The following is a 16,159-nucleotide window of genomic DNA, read 5'->3' on the forward strand; positions in this document are numbered from 1 at the left end:
ACCTATTATTCAGCTATATACAGGCATTTCCTTTTACATTCACATCTTGGGCAGTTCCTTTTTTGGTATAATATCAATAATTTAAATGTGAATCTTACATCTGATGGCATCATAGATTCTATGGAGTAAATATGTCTTGGGGACCTTTTTTTGTTTCAGCACATTGAGATTATATCACTTCTTTTCATATCTGTATCACATTCCATTGAAAGTATATCTATGATTTTTATATTGTCCCTATTTTTCACTACTACAAACAAGGTAGAAATGAAGATCCTTGTATATAAGGCCTTGCAAACATATGGAAAAATAGTTGTTTCATTGATGTAGCAGTATTCTAGGCAATAAGAGTCCAGCAGCAAGACAGAGTCCCTGTCCTCATGAAACTTACATTCTTTTTGTCCCAGCTTTATTAAGATATAATTGACGTATAACATTGTATTATAAGTTTCAAAGTATACAATGTGATGATTTGACATATGTATGTTTTATGAAATGATTACCAAAATAAGGTTGGTTAATATATCCATCACCTCACGTAATTACCATTTTGTGTGTGTACCCGTGTGTGTTGAGGACATTTAAGATCAACTGTCTTAGCTACTTTCAAATATACAATACAGTATTGTTAACTGTAGTCACCATGCTGTACGTTAGATCCTCAGAACTTATTTATTTTAATAACTGGAAGTTTGTACCTTTTGACCAACACCTCTCCATTTCCCCCATTCCCAGCCCCTGGCAATTACCAATTTACTCTCTGTTTCTATGAGTTTGGCTTTTTTAGACTCCACGTATAAGTGAGATCATGCAGTATTTTTCGTTCTCTGACTTATTTAACTTAGCATAACGCCCTCCAGGTTCATCTGTGTTGTTGCAAATAAGATCCTCTTTTTTTTGTGACTGAATAATATTCCATTATATATATATATAATATAATATTTATAATATTGTATTAATATGTAATATATTCAATATATTATATTATAATATATATATTCCAATTTGTCCAATAATATTATATATATATATATCACATTTTCTTTATTCATTCATCTGTGGATAGACACCACTTAGGTTGTTTTCATGTGTTGGCTATTGTGAATAATGTTGCAGTGCACACGAGGGTGCAGATATCTCTTCAAGAGAGTGATTTCATTTCATGAAGCTTACATTCTTTCTGGGGAGGGGAGGTGAAGAAAAAATATAATTTCAGATTGCTTTGAATGTACAGAAAACCAAGAAAGGGGTCAGTGGGAAATGTGGGGTAGGGTATAATGTTATAATGGTGATTAAAGAGCTAAAGTTTGAGAAGAGAAAGGATGAAATGAGCATTCTAGGCAGAAGAAACAGTTATTGCAAAGACCCATAGTTGGGAATGACCTTGGTGGTTAGAATAGAGTGAGCAAAGTTGAAGTGAAAGATAAAATGTGAGGTGGAGGGATGGTGAGGGTTGAGGGGTGGGCAGAAGGGTTGGGGGAGATAAGTAGGAGCCAATTCTTAGCCAACTGGGCCACGGTGAAACGACTGGGTTTTATTCTGAGTGTGGGAGAGTTGTAAGCAGAGGAGTGACATGATCTGATTTATATCTTTAAATGGTCAGTGGAGAATTCGCTGTAGGGAAACAAGAGTAGAAGTAGGAGGACCAGTTAGGAAACTGTTGCATCAGTGTAGGTCAGAAGTCTTTACACCAAGGTGAACCCACTTCTAGAAGTAAAACATACTCTTTCCTGGAAAAAATGTACTGTCTTGAAGCCACGCACTTTTGCTATTGCATTTTCCCCTTTTGCAAGTACGCTTCTGCTTTACAAAACAAAGGTCTATCTCTCATACATTCTAAATCTTACTGTACTTCATTGCCCTAGAACCTGGGCTATGAAACTAAAGGACCTTTCAAAACACTCATGTTGGCAAGGCTTTCTTTAATCAAGGCACTAATGACTTCTTGTTTTTGTCTGTCTTACAAGTAAGTGGTGAAGTGTGGCATTTGAAATATTGAGATATTCTGAATGTCCTATATTTTGTAGTGTGGAGTGGTGGGACTGGTAATAATCTTTATTTAGTGACATTGCTTGTAAGATTGTCAAATGATGATGCAAAACAAATGCTCTCACAGTGTAATTTATTGATAAAACATTCAGACTCCAAAAATAATAACATTAATTTTTTTAATGAAGAAAGATTAAGGGTATCAGTAAAAATGTAAATGAGCTTAATATTTTTACGTAGACCTTAAAGTTGCCTTTGAAACTTCATTTAATTTAAATTAGTATTATTCATTGCAAAAACTAGGAAATTGTACAAGACTATAGAAAAGGTTGTAACACCTGGTACCCTGTTAAAACACCCATCGCTGCATTTATATCAGTATGTTTTCTTCAGAAACCACTGTACTTCGTAGAATGCATGAAATAGCAGAAGACATTGATTAGATTGTAGGGAAAAATGCCTTACAGACTGATTAATGCATAGATGAACTTGGAATACTTTGAATTGATTTTATTTGAATAGATTGAGACAGGTGCCCAAGTACCTCCAGGCATGGAACTGTAAAGAATGGGCAAAAAGGGGGCCCTATAGCTCATATCTATACTTATATCCTATTTTAATTTAGGAATACCATATTCACAAAGAAGCTTTGGTTGCCTAAAATTTGAGTCCTGGTTTCTATGGAACATTCAGTGTTTACCCTAAAATATAAATGGTGTTAAGTTCAGGACATTAAATAATTGCATCTTTTAAAACAATGTGTGAGGAAATGGAACCAGCTTATACCTGGCTTATAATAAAAAAAGAGATAGCTTATCATGAGATGCATATTAACACATTTATTAGTATAGAAACATGAAGTCAAACTGTCTGTGATAGAAAATAAGTATGATATGTCCAGTTGGTTTAACTTTGAAGGCTGGGCTTTGCTAATTAGGTAAATTGACTTTTTTTAATACTTCAAATGAGCAAAATCTATAGCTTTAAAGTTTTGATCAATTTAAAATCAAAGCAAGTGGTAAAATAAAATAATTTTTTCAAAATATTATTTTGATTTTCCCATTTCCAGTAATATTGGGCGTAAGATTTTTTGGATCAGACTTTCTGCTGAGGGCTTCCCTGGTGGCGCAGTGGTTGAGAGTCTGCCTGCCGATGCAGGGGACACGGGTTTGTGCCCCGGTCTGGGAAGATCCCACATGCCGCGGAGCGGCTGGGCCCGTGAGCCATGGCCGCTGAGCCTGTGCTCCGCAACGGGAGAGGCCACAACAGTGAGAGGCCCGCGTACCATAAAAAAGGAAAAAAAAAAAACCTTTCTGCTGAAAACAATAAATAATGCTGACTAAAATATATATGTATAGATCAAAACTTCCATCTTAAAGGAACTTAAGAGCTGATAAGGTAATAAGAAATTATCAGGAGAAAACCTAAATTAAGGAAGGAACCAAAGAAGTAATGGACGCACTAAAACTCTTTTTCATGAGGGCATTTGCAGTACAGGGCAAAACTTGAACTTGTGGTTTTAACAGCAACAGTGGGAGCCAAAAACAGTGGAGTGATGTCTTCAATGTGCTGAGAGTAAATAACTGCCAACTTAGAATTCTGTATCAGCTCAAATAGTTTTCAAAAATAAAGGTGAAAGAAAAATATTTTCTCAGGTAAAAACTGTGTTTTTCACCTGCTGCAAAACAGATTATATGCATAAGGTATAAAACAGTAATCCACATAATAACATGTGGGTTTAAAAAATAGATACATGAAAACAACACATAATATTCATCAGTTGATAAGTAGATAACAAGATGTGGTATATCCGTACAATGAAATATTTTTCAGCCATAAAATGGAAGTATTGATACATGCTATAGCGTGGAAGAACCTTGAAAACATTGTTCTGAATGAATAAAGTGAATCACAGAAGATCACACATTGTATGATTCCAGTTATATGAAATGTCCAGAATAGGCAAATATATAGATAAAGTAGATTAGTGGTTTCACAGAGCTGGGAGGTTGTGAGGAAATGGAAGGGGGTGCTGCTAATGGGTATGGGATTTCTTTTGGGGGGTGATGGAAATGTTCTGAAATTGATTATGGTGATAGTTGCACAACTCTGAATACACTAAAAGCCATTGAATTCTACACTGTAAATGGGTGAACTATATGGTATATAAGTTTTATCTCAGTAAAACTGTTTTAAAAAGATATATGACAGCAATAATGTATAATTTGGGTAGGGCAAGGATTAATTGAGTTAAGATGTTCTAAAGTCCCTGTACTGTTTGGTAGTATGGTAAATGTATTTATATATTAGGTACATAGGTTGACTTTCTAGGATAGCCACTAAAATGATATAAATAGAGTATATAACTTCCAAACCAGTAGAAGGAAAATAGCGCACTAACAAAAAAATAATCAATTGAAGATACCAAGAAATATGAAAAGAAGGCAAGACAAACCCAAAATGAAAAGGGAAAGATTGTCAGATTGGATAAAAAATAAAAGCTAACAATAATCTTTTTACAAATACCATCTAAAGAATAAAAATACAGAAGAGTTAAAGTAAGATGATGGAAAAAGGCATGCTATGCAAGTAATAGAAAGATGAAAGTTGGTATAACTATAATAATATTAGACATGGTAGACTTTAAGACAAAAAGCACTTCTAGAAATAAAGAGGGTCATTTTGTGATGATAAAGTTTTGATTAACCAAGAAAATATAATTTTAAATCTGTATATACCTAATTATAATATCTTGAAATATACATTGCACAGATTCAGAGAACTGTCAGGAGAAATAGACAAGTTCACAATCACAGTGGAAGATTTCTTCTTTCAGTAACTGATAGAAAAGCATTAAAAAAAATAAAACAGGACGTAAAGATTGGAACAACATGAACAAATCATTAGATTTGTTAGAATAAGAATTAGACATATTTAGAACATTGCACTCAACAACTAGAGAATTTTAAGCACATATATTTTTTATTCCAGAACTGACAATGTACTGAGACATAAAACTATTCTCAGAGTTCAAAGAATTGAAACAATTCAGAGCATGTATTATAACCTCAGTGAAATTAAGCTTAAAAGTCAAAGAAATAAATTATGAACAGGAAGATACAATATGCTGGGAAATTAAAAAAAAATTCTCAAGTGGGTCAAGATGGAAGTAAAAAGATAATTTTAACTCAGTAATAAGAAAAATACTTCAAAATTTGTGAATGTGTCTAAAGAAGTACTTAGAGGGAAATATGTAGCCCTAAATACTTTAGAAGATGAAAAATTAATGAAACTAAGCATCATTTTCAAGAAGTAAGAAAAAGAAACTCGAAGTAAGGAGGAGGAAGGAAATAATAAAGACAAATATAAAAATTAATAAAATAGAAAACATACAATAGAGAGGATTTATAACCTCATATCTTTCAAGTCTTCACTCAAATGTTACCTTCTCCATGAGGCCCACCCTAAACACTGTATTTAACATTGTAATTCATCCCTTCCCCAATGACCCCTGCAGTCTGGAGTCCCTTTGATTTCTCCCATAGCACTTTTCATCTTCTAAAATATATATTTTTTTTTTTTTTTTTTTTTTTTTTTTTTTTGCGGTACGCGGGCCTCTCACTGCTGCGGCCTCTCCCGTTGCGGAGCACAGGCTCCGGACGCGCAGGCCCAGCGGCCATGGCTCACGGGCCCAGCCGCTCCGCGGCACGCGGGATCTTCCCGGACCGGGGCAGGAACCCGTGTCCCCTGCATCGGCAGGCGGACTCCCAACCACTGCGCCACCAGGGAAGCCCTGAAATATTTTATAAATTATTTTACAATTTTGTTTATTGTACCACAGAGATATATTGTACAGCACAGGGAATATAGCCAGTATTTTATAATAACTATAAATGGAGTATAATCATTAAAAATTGTGAATCACTATGTTGTATACCTGAAGCTTAATACTGTAAATCAACTAGTCCTCAATTTTAAACATTATTTTTAAATTGTTTGTTTATTGTTTTTGTCTTTCTCTTCCTATTTGAATATAAGTTCATTAAGACAAGGATTTCTGTTTACTGATATATCTCAAATACCTATCATATATTAGACTCTCAGTATTTCTTAAAATAGTTGAATGAACAAATAGGCCACAATTTATTTCTCTGAAAATACTGATAAAATTGACAATTTTCTGGTAAATTTTATCAAAAAGAACAAATAGCATAAATAATCAATACAGGCATTCCTTATTTTATCATGCCTTGCTTTATTGCACTTCACAGATATGGCATTGTTTACAAATTGAAGGTTTGTGTTGAGCAAGTCTATCTGTGCCATTTTTCCAATAGCATTTGCTCACTTCGTGTCTCTCTGTCACATTTTGGTAATTCTTGCAATATTTCAAACCCTATGACTTGCTAAAGGCTCAGATGATATTTAGCAATTTTTAGCAATAAAGTATTTTTAAATTAAGGTGTGTATATTTTTTTAGACACAGTGCTATTGTACACTTAATAGACTACAGTATAGTGTAAACATAACTTTTATATGCACTGGGAAACCAAAAAATTTATGACTTGCAATATTCCACCACTTTACTGTGGTGGTCTGGAATCAAACCCACAGTATCTCCAAGGTATGCCTGTATTAGGCATGAAAAGACACATGACTTTAACAATAAATGACATAATTTGAACAGCTTTATATGCCAATAAATTAGAAAATTTAGATGAATTAGACAAATAGAAAAAAAAAACTTCTCACACTGTTTCTTGAAGAAGTAGAAAACCTGAATAGTCCTATAATCATTTAAGAAATTATATCAGTGGTTAAAATTTTTCCCAGAAAGAAAATTCTAGGTCTGTAAGTCTTTGTTAGCTAGTTCTTCATTCACAGATAAATTATTTCACTTTTATACAAATCCTTCTAGAGCATGAAAAAAGAGGAAACATTTCCAATTAATTTTGAGTTACCTGGGTAGCCTGAGAATAGCATGGGAAAGGAAAATTGAAGCCCATTCATGAACATAAATACAAAATGTCTAAACAAAATGTTAGCAAGCTCACTTGGAAGTATATAGAATAATAATAAATTATGACCCAATTCAGCTTATTCCAGGGAGGCAGAATTGGTTTAACGTAAGAAATTAAATGAATACAATTAGATGGAGTTAAAAATTCAGTTACTATGTCTTACCATTTAATAGCTTAAAGGGCACCTCTTTAGCGTGATAGAAGTATCTATATTTTAAATAAACAAAAAACTGCCAGAGAAGGAAACTACTGAAATTAACAAATATTGACTAGGATAATGATTATGAGAGTGTAAATTGGAATAATTACTTTAGAAAACTCAGCTTCAACAACATTGAAAATGCACATACCCACCAGTTTTACTTCTAGGTATATACATTGTAGAGAAATTCTTGTATGGACACCAGGATACATACACTCAAAGGTTTATAGCAGCATTATTCATGATAGTAAACTAGAAACCATCCAATGTCAATCAGTAGAAGAATGGATAAATAAATTAATGAGTTACTATTCAGCAGTGAAAATATACAGGTACTGCTATATCCCCCCCTTGGGTGAATCTTACAAACCATAATTTGTATCTAAAGAAGTAAATCACACAAAAGGACAAGTAGGATTGTATTATCCTACTTATAGGAAATATCTAGAGTAGTCAAACTCATAAAGACAAAAAGTAGGATGGTGATTGATAGGGTCTGGGTTGGGGGCAGAAGGGGAATTAATGTGTAATGTGTAATGGATACAGAGTTTCGGTTTGGGATGATGAAAAAGTTCTGGAGATGGGTGGAGGTTATGGTTGTACAACAATGTGAATGTACTTAATGCCACTGACCTGCACACTAAAAAACGCTTAAAATGGTAAATTTTATGTTATGTATATTTTATGACAATAAGGAAATTACAATTGTATCCATAAAGTATAATTGGATTTATGAAGAAATTCAAAGGTAAGAAAACTATTGTTTAGGAATATATACATATGTAATAAAACTTTAAAGAAAAACAAGGACATTACAAATATCAGTGATTATCTCTAGGAGTAATTTTTTTGGTAAGTCAATATAATTTTTGGCATATGTTGTGGAAAGAATTCAAATAACTGCACGATACAGCTGTAAGAAACCTATTCCCGTCGGCTTTGTAATATAAACCAAATTTTTCATTTCTTATGGCTATAAAAATTAAAATAGAATCTGTCTGAATCCTTGTTTCATTCAGCAATAGCTAACATTTATCCTTGGATCATAAACTGACCAGGAAAACGAAAAAAACCAACAATCTCATCAAAAGGCGCATATCTAGTAAAATTTTACTTTTTATGTTTTAATATTTACCTATCAAAATTTGTAATATAAAATGTTGCTTTGTTCAGTTGTCTACCGAAAATAATTATAAAATTAACTCAATCCAGAGCAAAATTTATACTGCTTAGAAACTTAGAGTCAAGGAAATTAAAAATTTCATACATATTTTTATAACATAAATATGATAGGAAGATCAACAAAAGTTGTTCAAGTGTATTACACTAGGATAAGAATCTGTGAGGGAAGTGGAATGGAAATATGAATTCAAAGAGAAAAGGATTAAAATTTTTATTAAAGAAAAGCTTGTTCATATTTTTTTATTTGATATTGGCCGTCAAATCACTATAGTATGTATCGATAGATCCATTGGATATATTTTAAATAGTGATGGATATATTTAAAGGAGTGATGTAAAAGTTTTCTTTTATATATGATATACTAGAAAGTACAACATTTGAAGTTATTTAAACTTGTGGTAAAAAGTTTTCAATGTCAACGTAAAAATGTGTGAAGGGGGTACATAGCTTTTCAAAATCCTTTTAGGGACTATATGAACAAATAGTTTTTAAAGTTACTAATCAACTACGTCTAAGGAGGAGAAACCAGAAAAGAAGTCTAAGAAGGAGGGAAGAAGCAAAATCAGATAGTACCAACCTGAAGGCCTAATGAAGAAAATATTTCAAGATGGAAGAAGAAAACTTTGTCAAATGATGATAACAGATGAGTAAAATGAGGGCTGAAAATTGGCCATTGTCATCGGAAACATGGCCATCTTAAGGTTCCATGACAAGAGAGGTTTCAATGGAACAATAAAAATGAAAGCCTGATTAGAATGGGGCATGCAGAAAATGGGGACATGAAAGCAGTGGGCAACTCCTTTTAGGCAGTCTAATATAAAGGGTAACAGCATTGGAGCAAAAGAGGAAGAGGGATGTGAAATCCAGGGAGGGAGAGATCTATGAATAACAAGAGGTGTTAATTACAGGACCCAAGTCTTATATAGGCAATAAGGGATAGGATCTAGTGTAAAAGTGGTGGATTCAGACTTAAATAGCAGAAGGTACATCCAGTTCATCCAGTGTAACAGGAAGGGAGACAGAGGTAAATTAAAAGATCTGGTGTGTAAAGTAGCATATTCTTAAAAGTTTCTAGTGATGTAAAGTCAACAGCTGAGAGTAAAAAGAGGAGAGGATTTTGGAAGAGTGAAGAGAATGAAATAGCAATAGGAATGCTGTATGGTGCTTAGAGCCTGTTTAAATGTGTGCTCACAACTTTGAGCTCATGTAGTTTTCTCTGGCAAGGTCCAGCTGCTCCTATTGCTAGCTCAGAGTAAGTGGAGAGTTGGGTTTAACTAGAACTAGGAATTGCCCGCTGAGCTTCTCAGAGGGAGAGGAAAATAGAGGAGGCAGAGATATATAAGTTAGTGATTATGTGATGAACTGTGAAATCTAACCAGGGTAAGGAAGAAGTGACAGTATGTGGGGGTTGATGAACGGTGAAAAAGTGATAGGGCTAATGTATTGGAGACTCCAGTGGAGCATCCTGCAGTAGGTGAGCCAAAAAGAGCAGGTGGTCATCCAAGAGTCTATGTATCCCTAGGATTAACCACTCAATTGATTCCTAAATTTAGATGGTGCACTTCTCTTTCCATACTCTCCCTTAGGGAAAATGGAAGGGAGGCGGTCATCACCAAGATAGTTCTCAAATCTGTATTCTGTGGCCCTGATCTCTTGGCTACATCTCAGTTCTTCAGTTTCAAAGCCTGCAAGCATTGCCTGGATTCTCCACCAGCACTTCATACTAATTAAATTTCTCTAAACAGTTTCTCTTTCAAGTTTGCATCTTCTGGACTAATATTCTTCTTTTTTGATTCTTCTCTGACTGCTTCCTCTCCATGACTCCAATTTTAATCATTATCAAATAAGTTAACTTATAAAATATTTATTGGATCCATCCCCCATCTGCATTTCCATTGTCATGACTTTATTAATTATTGTTAATAGTAGCCAAAATGTATAATCTTTACAGTCATTTTTTCCCCTAACACCAGGTTTGTTTTCCAGATAATAGCCACAGACCTGGAAAACTTTTAGGGGGTTTCCCATTCTTTTAGCACAATGTCCAATCTCTACAGCATAGGCTCCAACCTTCTTTTCCATTCTCATGTCCATCATTACCTCTTCTTGGGGTTTTCCTACGGCCTATCCAGTGCTCTCCCAACTCCATATCTTATGCCTGCCTTTCCCCCTTGGAGTATCTTCCTCTCATATCTGAATGTTAAAATCTTTTGGGCACAAACTTTAATACTCGATACCCTATAAAAATTTTACTTGATCCCAGCTGTTGAAAACAATTTGGCCTTACTCCAAACTTGCAAAATAACTCTATATCTGTTAGTCATAAAAATATCTTTAATTTTTATAGACATGTAGCAGTGTTAAAGATATTTTTACATGTTTTATTTTAATCCTTACAAAAATGAAATGAGGTTTTATTTAGCACCACTTTAAAGATGTGAAAACTGAAAATGAGAGAATTAACTTGTATATACTTGTCACTGTCACTCTTGCCTTTGAATAATTTATATGTTAATTTTCCTACTTGTTTCCATACTTTGTCCTCAAGGCACTGAGTCAAGGCTTTGCACTTAATAGGCAGTCTTATTTGAATGAGTAGAAGACTGGATTCATGAAAGTAAAAGTGTTTTTCATAATTCCTAGTTGAGGGATATGTGTTTTTACGTAATTTGAGTACATGTGAATAACCTTTTTAAAAATTGTGGCCTTTATTAAGTCTGGCAGTAAGAAAAAGAGAATCACCAAAGCCGACCAGTTGAAGCAGCTACAAGAGGAGGAGGAGAGACGACAAAAGGAGGAAGGTATAAAACACACAGTGGTAACTATTGTCACATGCAGGTAATACTAACAATAGGTTTGTATTTCTGTCATCCAGTCAGTACTTTTTAAAAACAATTTTCAAAATTTTTAATTTTTTGAATTTAATGTTTTATAATAGCTATTTACTATTTAAAGGGTACCCAGAAATTTCTGTTAGTACACGCCAATCATTTTCAGATATATCTTGAAGGAGAGTTGCCAGTTAAAATACAGGATGCCCAGTTAAATTTGAATTTCAGACAAACAGTGGATAATTTGGGATAATTTGCCTCATGCAATGTTTAGAATATACTTGAACCAAAAAAAAGAGTCCATTGTTTATCTGAAATTCAAATTCATCTGAGCATCCTATATTTTTATTTACTAAATATGGCAACCCTATCTTAATTAAATTAAGTATAAGATGTTTATACTTATTGATTAAATTGGCATTGGTACTGATTGTGCAGTAAGAATTCTGAAACTCAAATTAAATAGCAAAAAATTAATGAAAATTTGGTCATTTAAAATAATAAAAAGTCACTTTAAAAATCTGAATAGTTTATAAAAATAGAACTACCATATGACCCAGCAATCCCACTACTGGGCATATACCCTGAGAAAACCATAATTCAAGAAGAGTCATGTACCACAATGTTCATTGCAGCAGTATTTACAGTAGCCAGGACATGGAAGCAACCTAAGTGTCCATCGATAGATGAATGGATAAAGATGTGGCACATATATACAATGGAATGTTACTCAGCCATAAAAAGAAACGAAATTGAGCTATTTGTTGTAAGGTGGATGGACCTAGAGTCTGTCATACAGAGTGAAGTAAGTCAGAAGGAGAAAACAAATACCATATGCTAACACATGTATATGGAATCTAAAAAAAAAAAATGGTTCTGATGAACCAAGGGGCAGGACAGGAATAAAGACACAGACGTAGAGAATGGACTTGAGGACACGGGGAGGGGGAATGGTAAGCTGGGACGAAGTGAGAGAGTAATATTGACATATATACACTACCAAATGTAAAATAGATAGCTAGTGGGAAGCAGCTGCATAGCAGAGAGATCAGCTCAGTGCTTTGTCATGACCTAGAGGCATGGAATAGGGAGGGTGGGAGGGAGATGCAGGAAGGAGGGGATATGGGGATATATGTGTATGTATAAGTGATTCACTTTGTTATAAAGCAGAAACTAACAACACTGTAAAGCAATTATATTCCAATAAAGATGTTAAAAAAAATCTGAATATTTCAGATGGTTGTAGCTTTTAGCATGAAGAACATCTGTTGATTCAGATTCAGGTTTTAAATGTCTGTTCTTAGTTTCCATGTTGATTTTTTAATGTATAATCATATAAATCTTTTTTAGGTGACTCATGATAATAATACAGTATCAGGATCTACATCTTGGGGAATGTTTTATTATATTGGGTTAAACTCATATTCTTCAACATATATTTCATATTTTGTTTTTTAATAGTGAAAGCAAGGGAAGATTAAGATAGTTACTTCTGGGCTTCCCTGGTGGCGCAGTGGTTGACAGTCCGCCTGCCGATGCAGGGGACACGGGTTCGTGCCCTGGTCCGGGAAGATCCCACATGCCGCGGAGTGGCTGGGCCCGTGAGCCATGGCCGTTGAGCCTGCGCGTCCGGAGCCTCTGCTCCACAACGGGAGAGGCCACAACAGTGAGAGGCCCACATACCGCAAAAAAAAAAAAAAAAAAAAAAAGATAGTTACTTCCGATAATGTAGATGTCACAAGATTATGGAAATCTTCTGAAGATTTTACCTCTTAATTACCCATGATAGATTTGTCATTTTTCATTGATTAAAATCATTATTGGATTGCTATAAACTTTTTGGAGAAGAGAAATATCATCGTGAGCCAGAAATTTTGAGTCATGTTACTTTTTTTTTTAATTTATTTTTATTTATTTATTTTTGGCTGAGTTAGGTCTTCGTTGCTGTGCACAGGCTTTCTCTAGTTGCGGAGAGCGGGGCCTGCTCTTTGTGGCAGTGCGCAGGCTTTTCATTGCAGTGGCTTCTCTTGTTGCGGAGCACAGGCTCTAGGCACACAGGCTTCAGTAGTTGTGGCACGTGGGCTCAGCAGTTGTGGCATGCAGGCTCAGTAGTTGTGCCTTTCGGGCTCTAGAGCGCAGGCTCAGTAGTTGTGGTGCATGGGCTTAGTTACTCCGGGGCATGTGGAATCTTCCTGGACCAGGGCTTGAACCCGTGTCACCTGTATTGGCAGGCGGATTCTTAACCACTGCGCCACCAGGGAAGTCCGAGAGTCATGTTACTTTTTTGGAAGAAATCTAGCAGTTTTATTTCTACCACACAGTAAAGGTTGTGACTTCTATCAAATATTCCACCATTACTACATCTTAAATATTTGAAATAATTTTAAGTGCTTAAAAACAGACTAAAAAAAAAAAGCAAAGAATAAAACAGACTAAAAATTTCTTTTGTTGTTGTTCTTTAGAGGAAGCCCGTGTGAAATACGAAAAAGAAGAAATGGAAAGACTTGAAATACAACGAGCTGAGAAAGAAAAATTGCAAAAACTTGAAGCAAAAGTAAATAAACATTAATGCTGTTATTACTGAAGACAAACTATGTGGCTATCAGATCTGTTTGGCCATTTAACGTCATTCTCCCCCATAGGTACCAGTAATATTTAGGCCTATCTGAACTGGTTTAATTCATTTTATCCTACCATAAAGTTATGGTGGGTAAATTATTACCCACATTTCACAGATCAGGAAATTGGTGAATAGAGAGATTAAGCAGCTAATAAATTTCAGAGCCAGGACTTAGACAGAAGTAGTCTTGCTTCAAAGCCCATGCTTGTAACCATTAAGTTATTATTCTCAATCTGTTGTATAGATAATTAAATAGGGACCAAAAAATGTTCAAATTCTACCTCTCCTTTTAAAATTTCACTTCTCTTTTTCACCAGAATTTTTCGTTATTGAATCAGTAGTTCTGTGATATTTTAATCTCAGGACAAAACCTCATTACTATTAAAAAGTGAAGATCCTCAAGGAGTTTTTGTTTATGTTTATCAATATTTACTATATTAGAAATTAAAACAGAAACTTAAAAACATCTATTATATTAATAGTGATTAAACATTGTTAAACATAAACATGAATAAAAAAATACATTAACATATTTTAAAAACAATTACAGTATATATATATATTTATTGAAGTATAATTGACATTTAAAATTATATTAGTTTTAGGTGTACAAAATAATGATTCGATAGTTGTATATATTGTGAAATGATCCCACAATAAGTCTAGTTAACATCCATCACCACACTTATATATATATATTTTTTAATTAGGGAAATAAGTGGCATTGTTTATATTTTTTAAATCTCTTTAATCTCTGACTTAACAGAAGACAACTGGATCTCATACCTACTTCATCATTCCATCTGTTACAATGTGTTGTTTTGACTGAAGTATGTGAAGAAAATCTGACCTCACACAGATAGGTAGTTGGAAAAAGGAGGAATGTTGTAACAGCCTTTCAGATAATTGTGGATATTCTTCTCCACGCATGATTTTGCAACATCATGCATTGATTGCTTGGAAAAAATTGGTTCACTGAATTATTTGCTTCCAAATGTTGACACATTTTTATCATTCATTATCCCCCCCCCAAAAAAAAAATCACATACATTAGTATCATCTCCAGTCAAATCAGAAAAGTTTTTAAGGATTGGGAAACTGTCAGGCTCCCTAGTGGTGGTTATAGGTTTTCTAAAATTCAAATTTTTATTTGAAAGGTTGAATTTTATCACTGGCAACAAATACTTTGGGTTGTTTCCTGAAAGTGACATGCTCAGTTCATTTATTTTTGACAGAATATCTGCCAGAATACTCAAATAGTTGCATAAATGTTTATTTCTGAAGATAACATTGTCCTTTGTTATGTAGCAGAAGTGCTCTATGCATACTTCCCATTTTGTCACACGGAATATTAAAAAGACATATACTTAAGGTTTGACATCTAATAAAATTAATAAATTTCACTTCTTCATCAGATCATTCTTATGTGAAACTGACTGCTATCACCCCTCTCCCCCGAAGAATATGACCACTAGTATAGCTTATGCCTTGATTTGCGCTAAGGCGCCAGCAGTTTTACACCATCTTGCAAATGTGTACACTGCAAAAAAAGCAAATAAAGTCTTAGTATTATTATTAAAATAGATTTGACCTCACAGATCCTGAAAAAGTTTGGGGGACCCACCAGGAGTCTGCAGATCACACTTCGCACACCACTGTTCCACATGAAAACTTTTGGAAATATCAGTTACATTTAAACTGATTGTAGTATTCATCTTAAAATTAAATACTTGTCAAGTAAATTTTAGGTGCTACTTATGAAACACAAAGCTGAAATTAAAGAAGATATCAATGTATCTATCCCTATGAAACAGGATCTAGAAAGAAGAAATGGAGAGCTTGAAGAACTTTATTTATTAGAGGCATGTTTTCCTGAAGCAGAGAAATTGAAACGAGACAGTAGATTGCTTTCTCAGGTAAGACTGATTTTATTTATTTAGCTAATACTTTTGTACCACAAGAGGGAGTTATAATCCAATATCTCTTTAAATAACAAGAAACTTTAAATTTGTCTATAAAAAAATCTCTAATCTGACAAATCTCTCTCATATTGCTTGTAGCAAAGTAAATTCATATAGCTCTGTAGAAATCTATTTGTCAGTAATAAGATCCTTGAAATTTTTATATCCTTTTACTCTGATTTAATTTGGGGGAATATATACTGAGGAAATTATCCTAAATTAAAATATTAAAAGTTTGAGCCTAAGGCAATCTAGTGTTGCTCAAAACAGTGTAACTTTGGAAACAATGTAGATGATTATCAGGATAAAAAGGAAAAATGTAATAATATGGCAAAAGATTATAGTATAATTTA

General features: G+C 34.0%; 1 protein-coding gene across 7 annotated transcripts in view; it reads left to right on the forward strand.

Moving 5' to 3' along the window:
* The window catches only part of DNAI7 (dynein axonemal intermediate chain 7), a 74,535-nt gene that overhangs the window by 5,465 nt on the left and 52,911 nt on the right, over positions 1–16,159 (forward strand). For 3 of the 7 annotated variants that reach the window (XM_019936392.3, XM_073788958.1, XM_073788955.1), the window contains 3 exons: positions 11,111–11,195; positions 13,688–13,779; positions 15,660–15,761. In XM_019936392.3, coding sequence (XP_019791951.2) covers positions 11,111–11,195; positions 13,688–13,779; positions 15,660–15,761 — 279 coding nt within the window. Of the gene's footprint in view, positions 1–7,753; positions 11,233–13,687; positions 13,780–15,659; positions 15,762–16,159 lie in introns of those variants that run through there. The other 4 variants (XM_073788956.1, XM_033866995.2, XM_073788957.1 and 1 more) reach the window with 2 other exon arrangements.

The sequence above is a fragment of the Tursiops truncatus genome, chromosome 11 (genome assembly GCF_011762595.2).
Source record: "Tursiops truncatus isolate mTurTru1 chromosome 11, mTurTru1.mat.Y, whole genome shotgun sequence".
NCBI lineage: Eukaryota > Metazoa > Chordata > Mammalia > Artiodactyla > Delphinidae > Tursiops > Tursiops truncatus.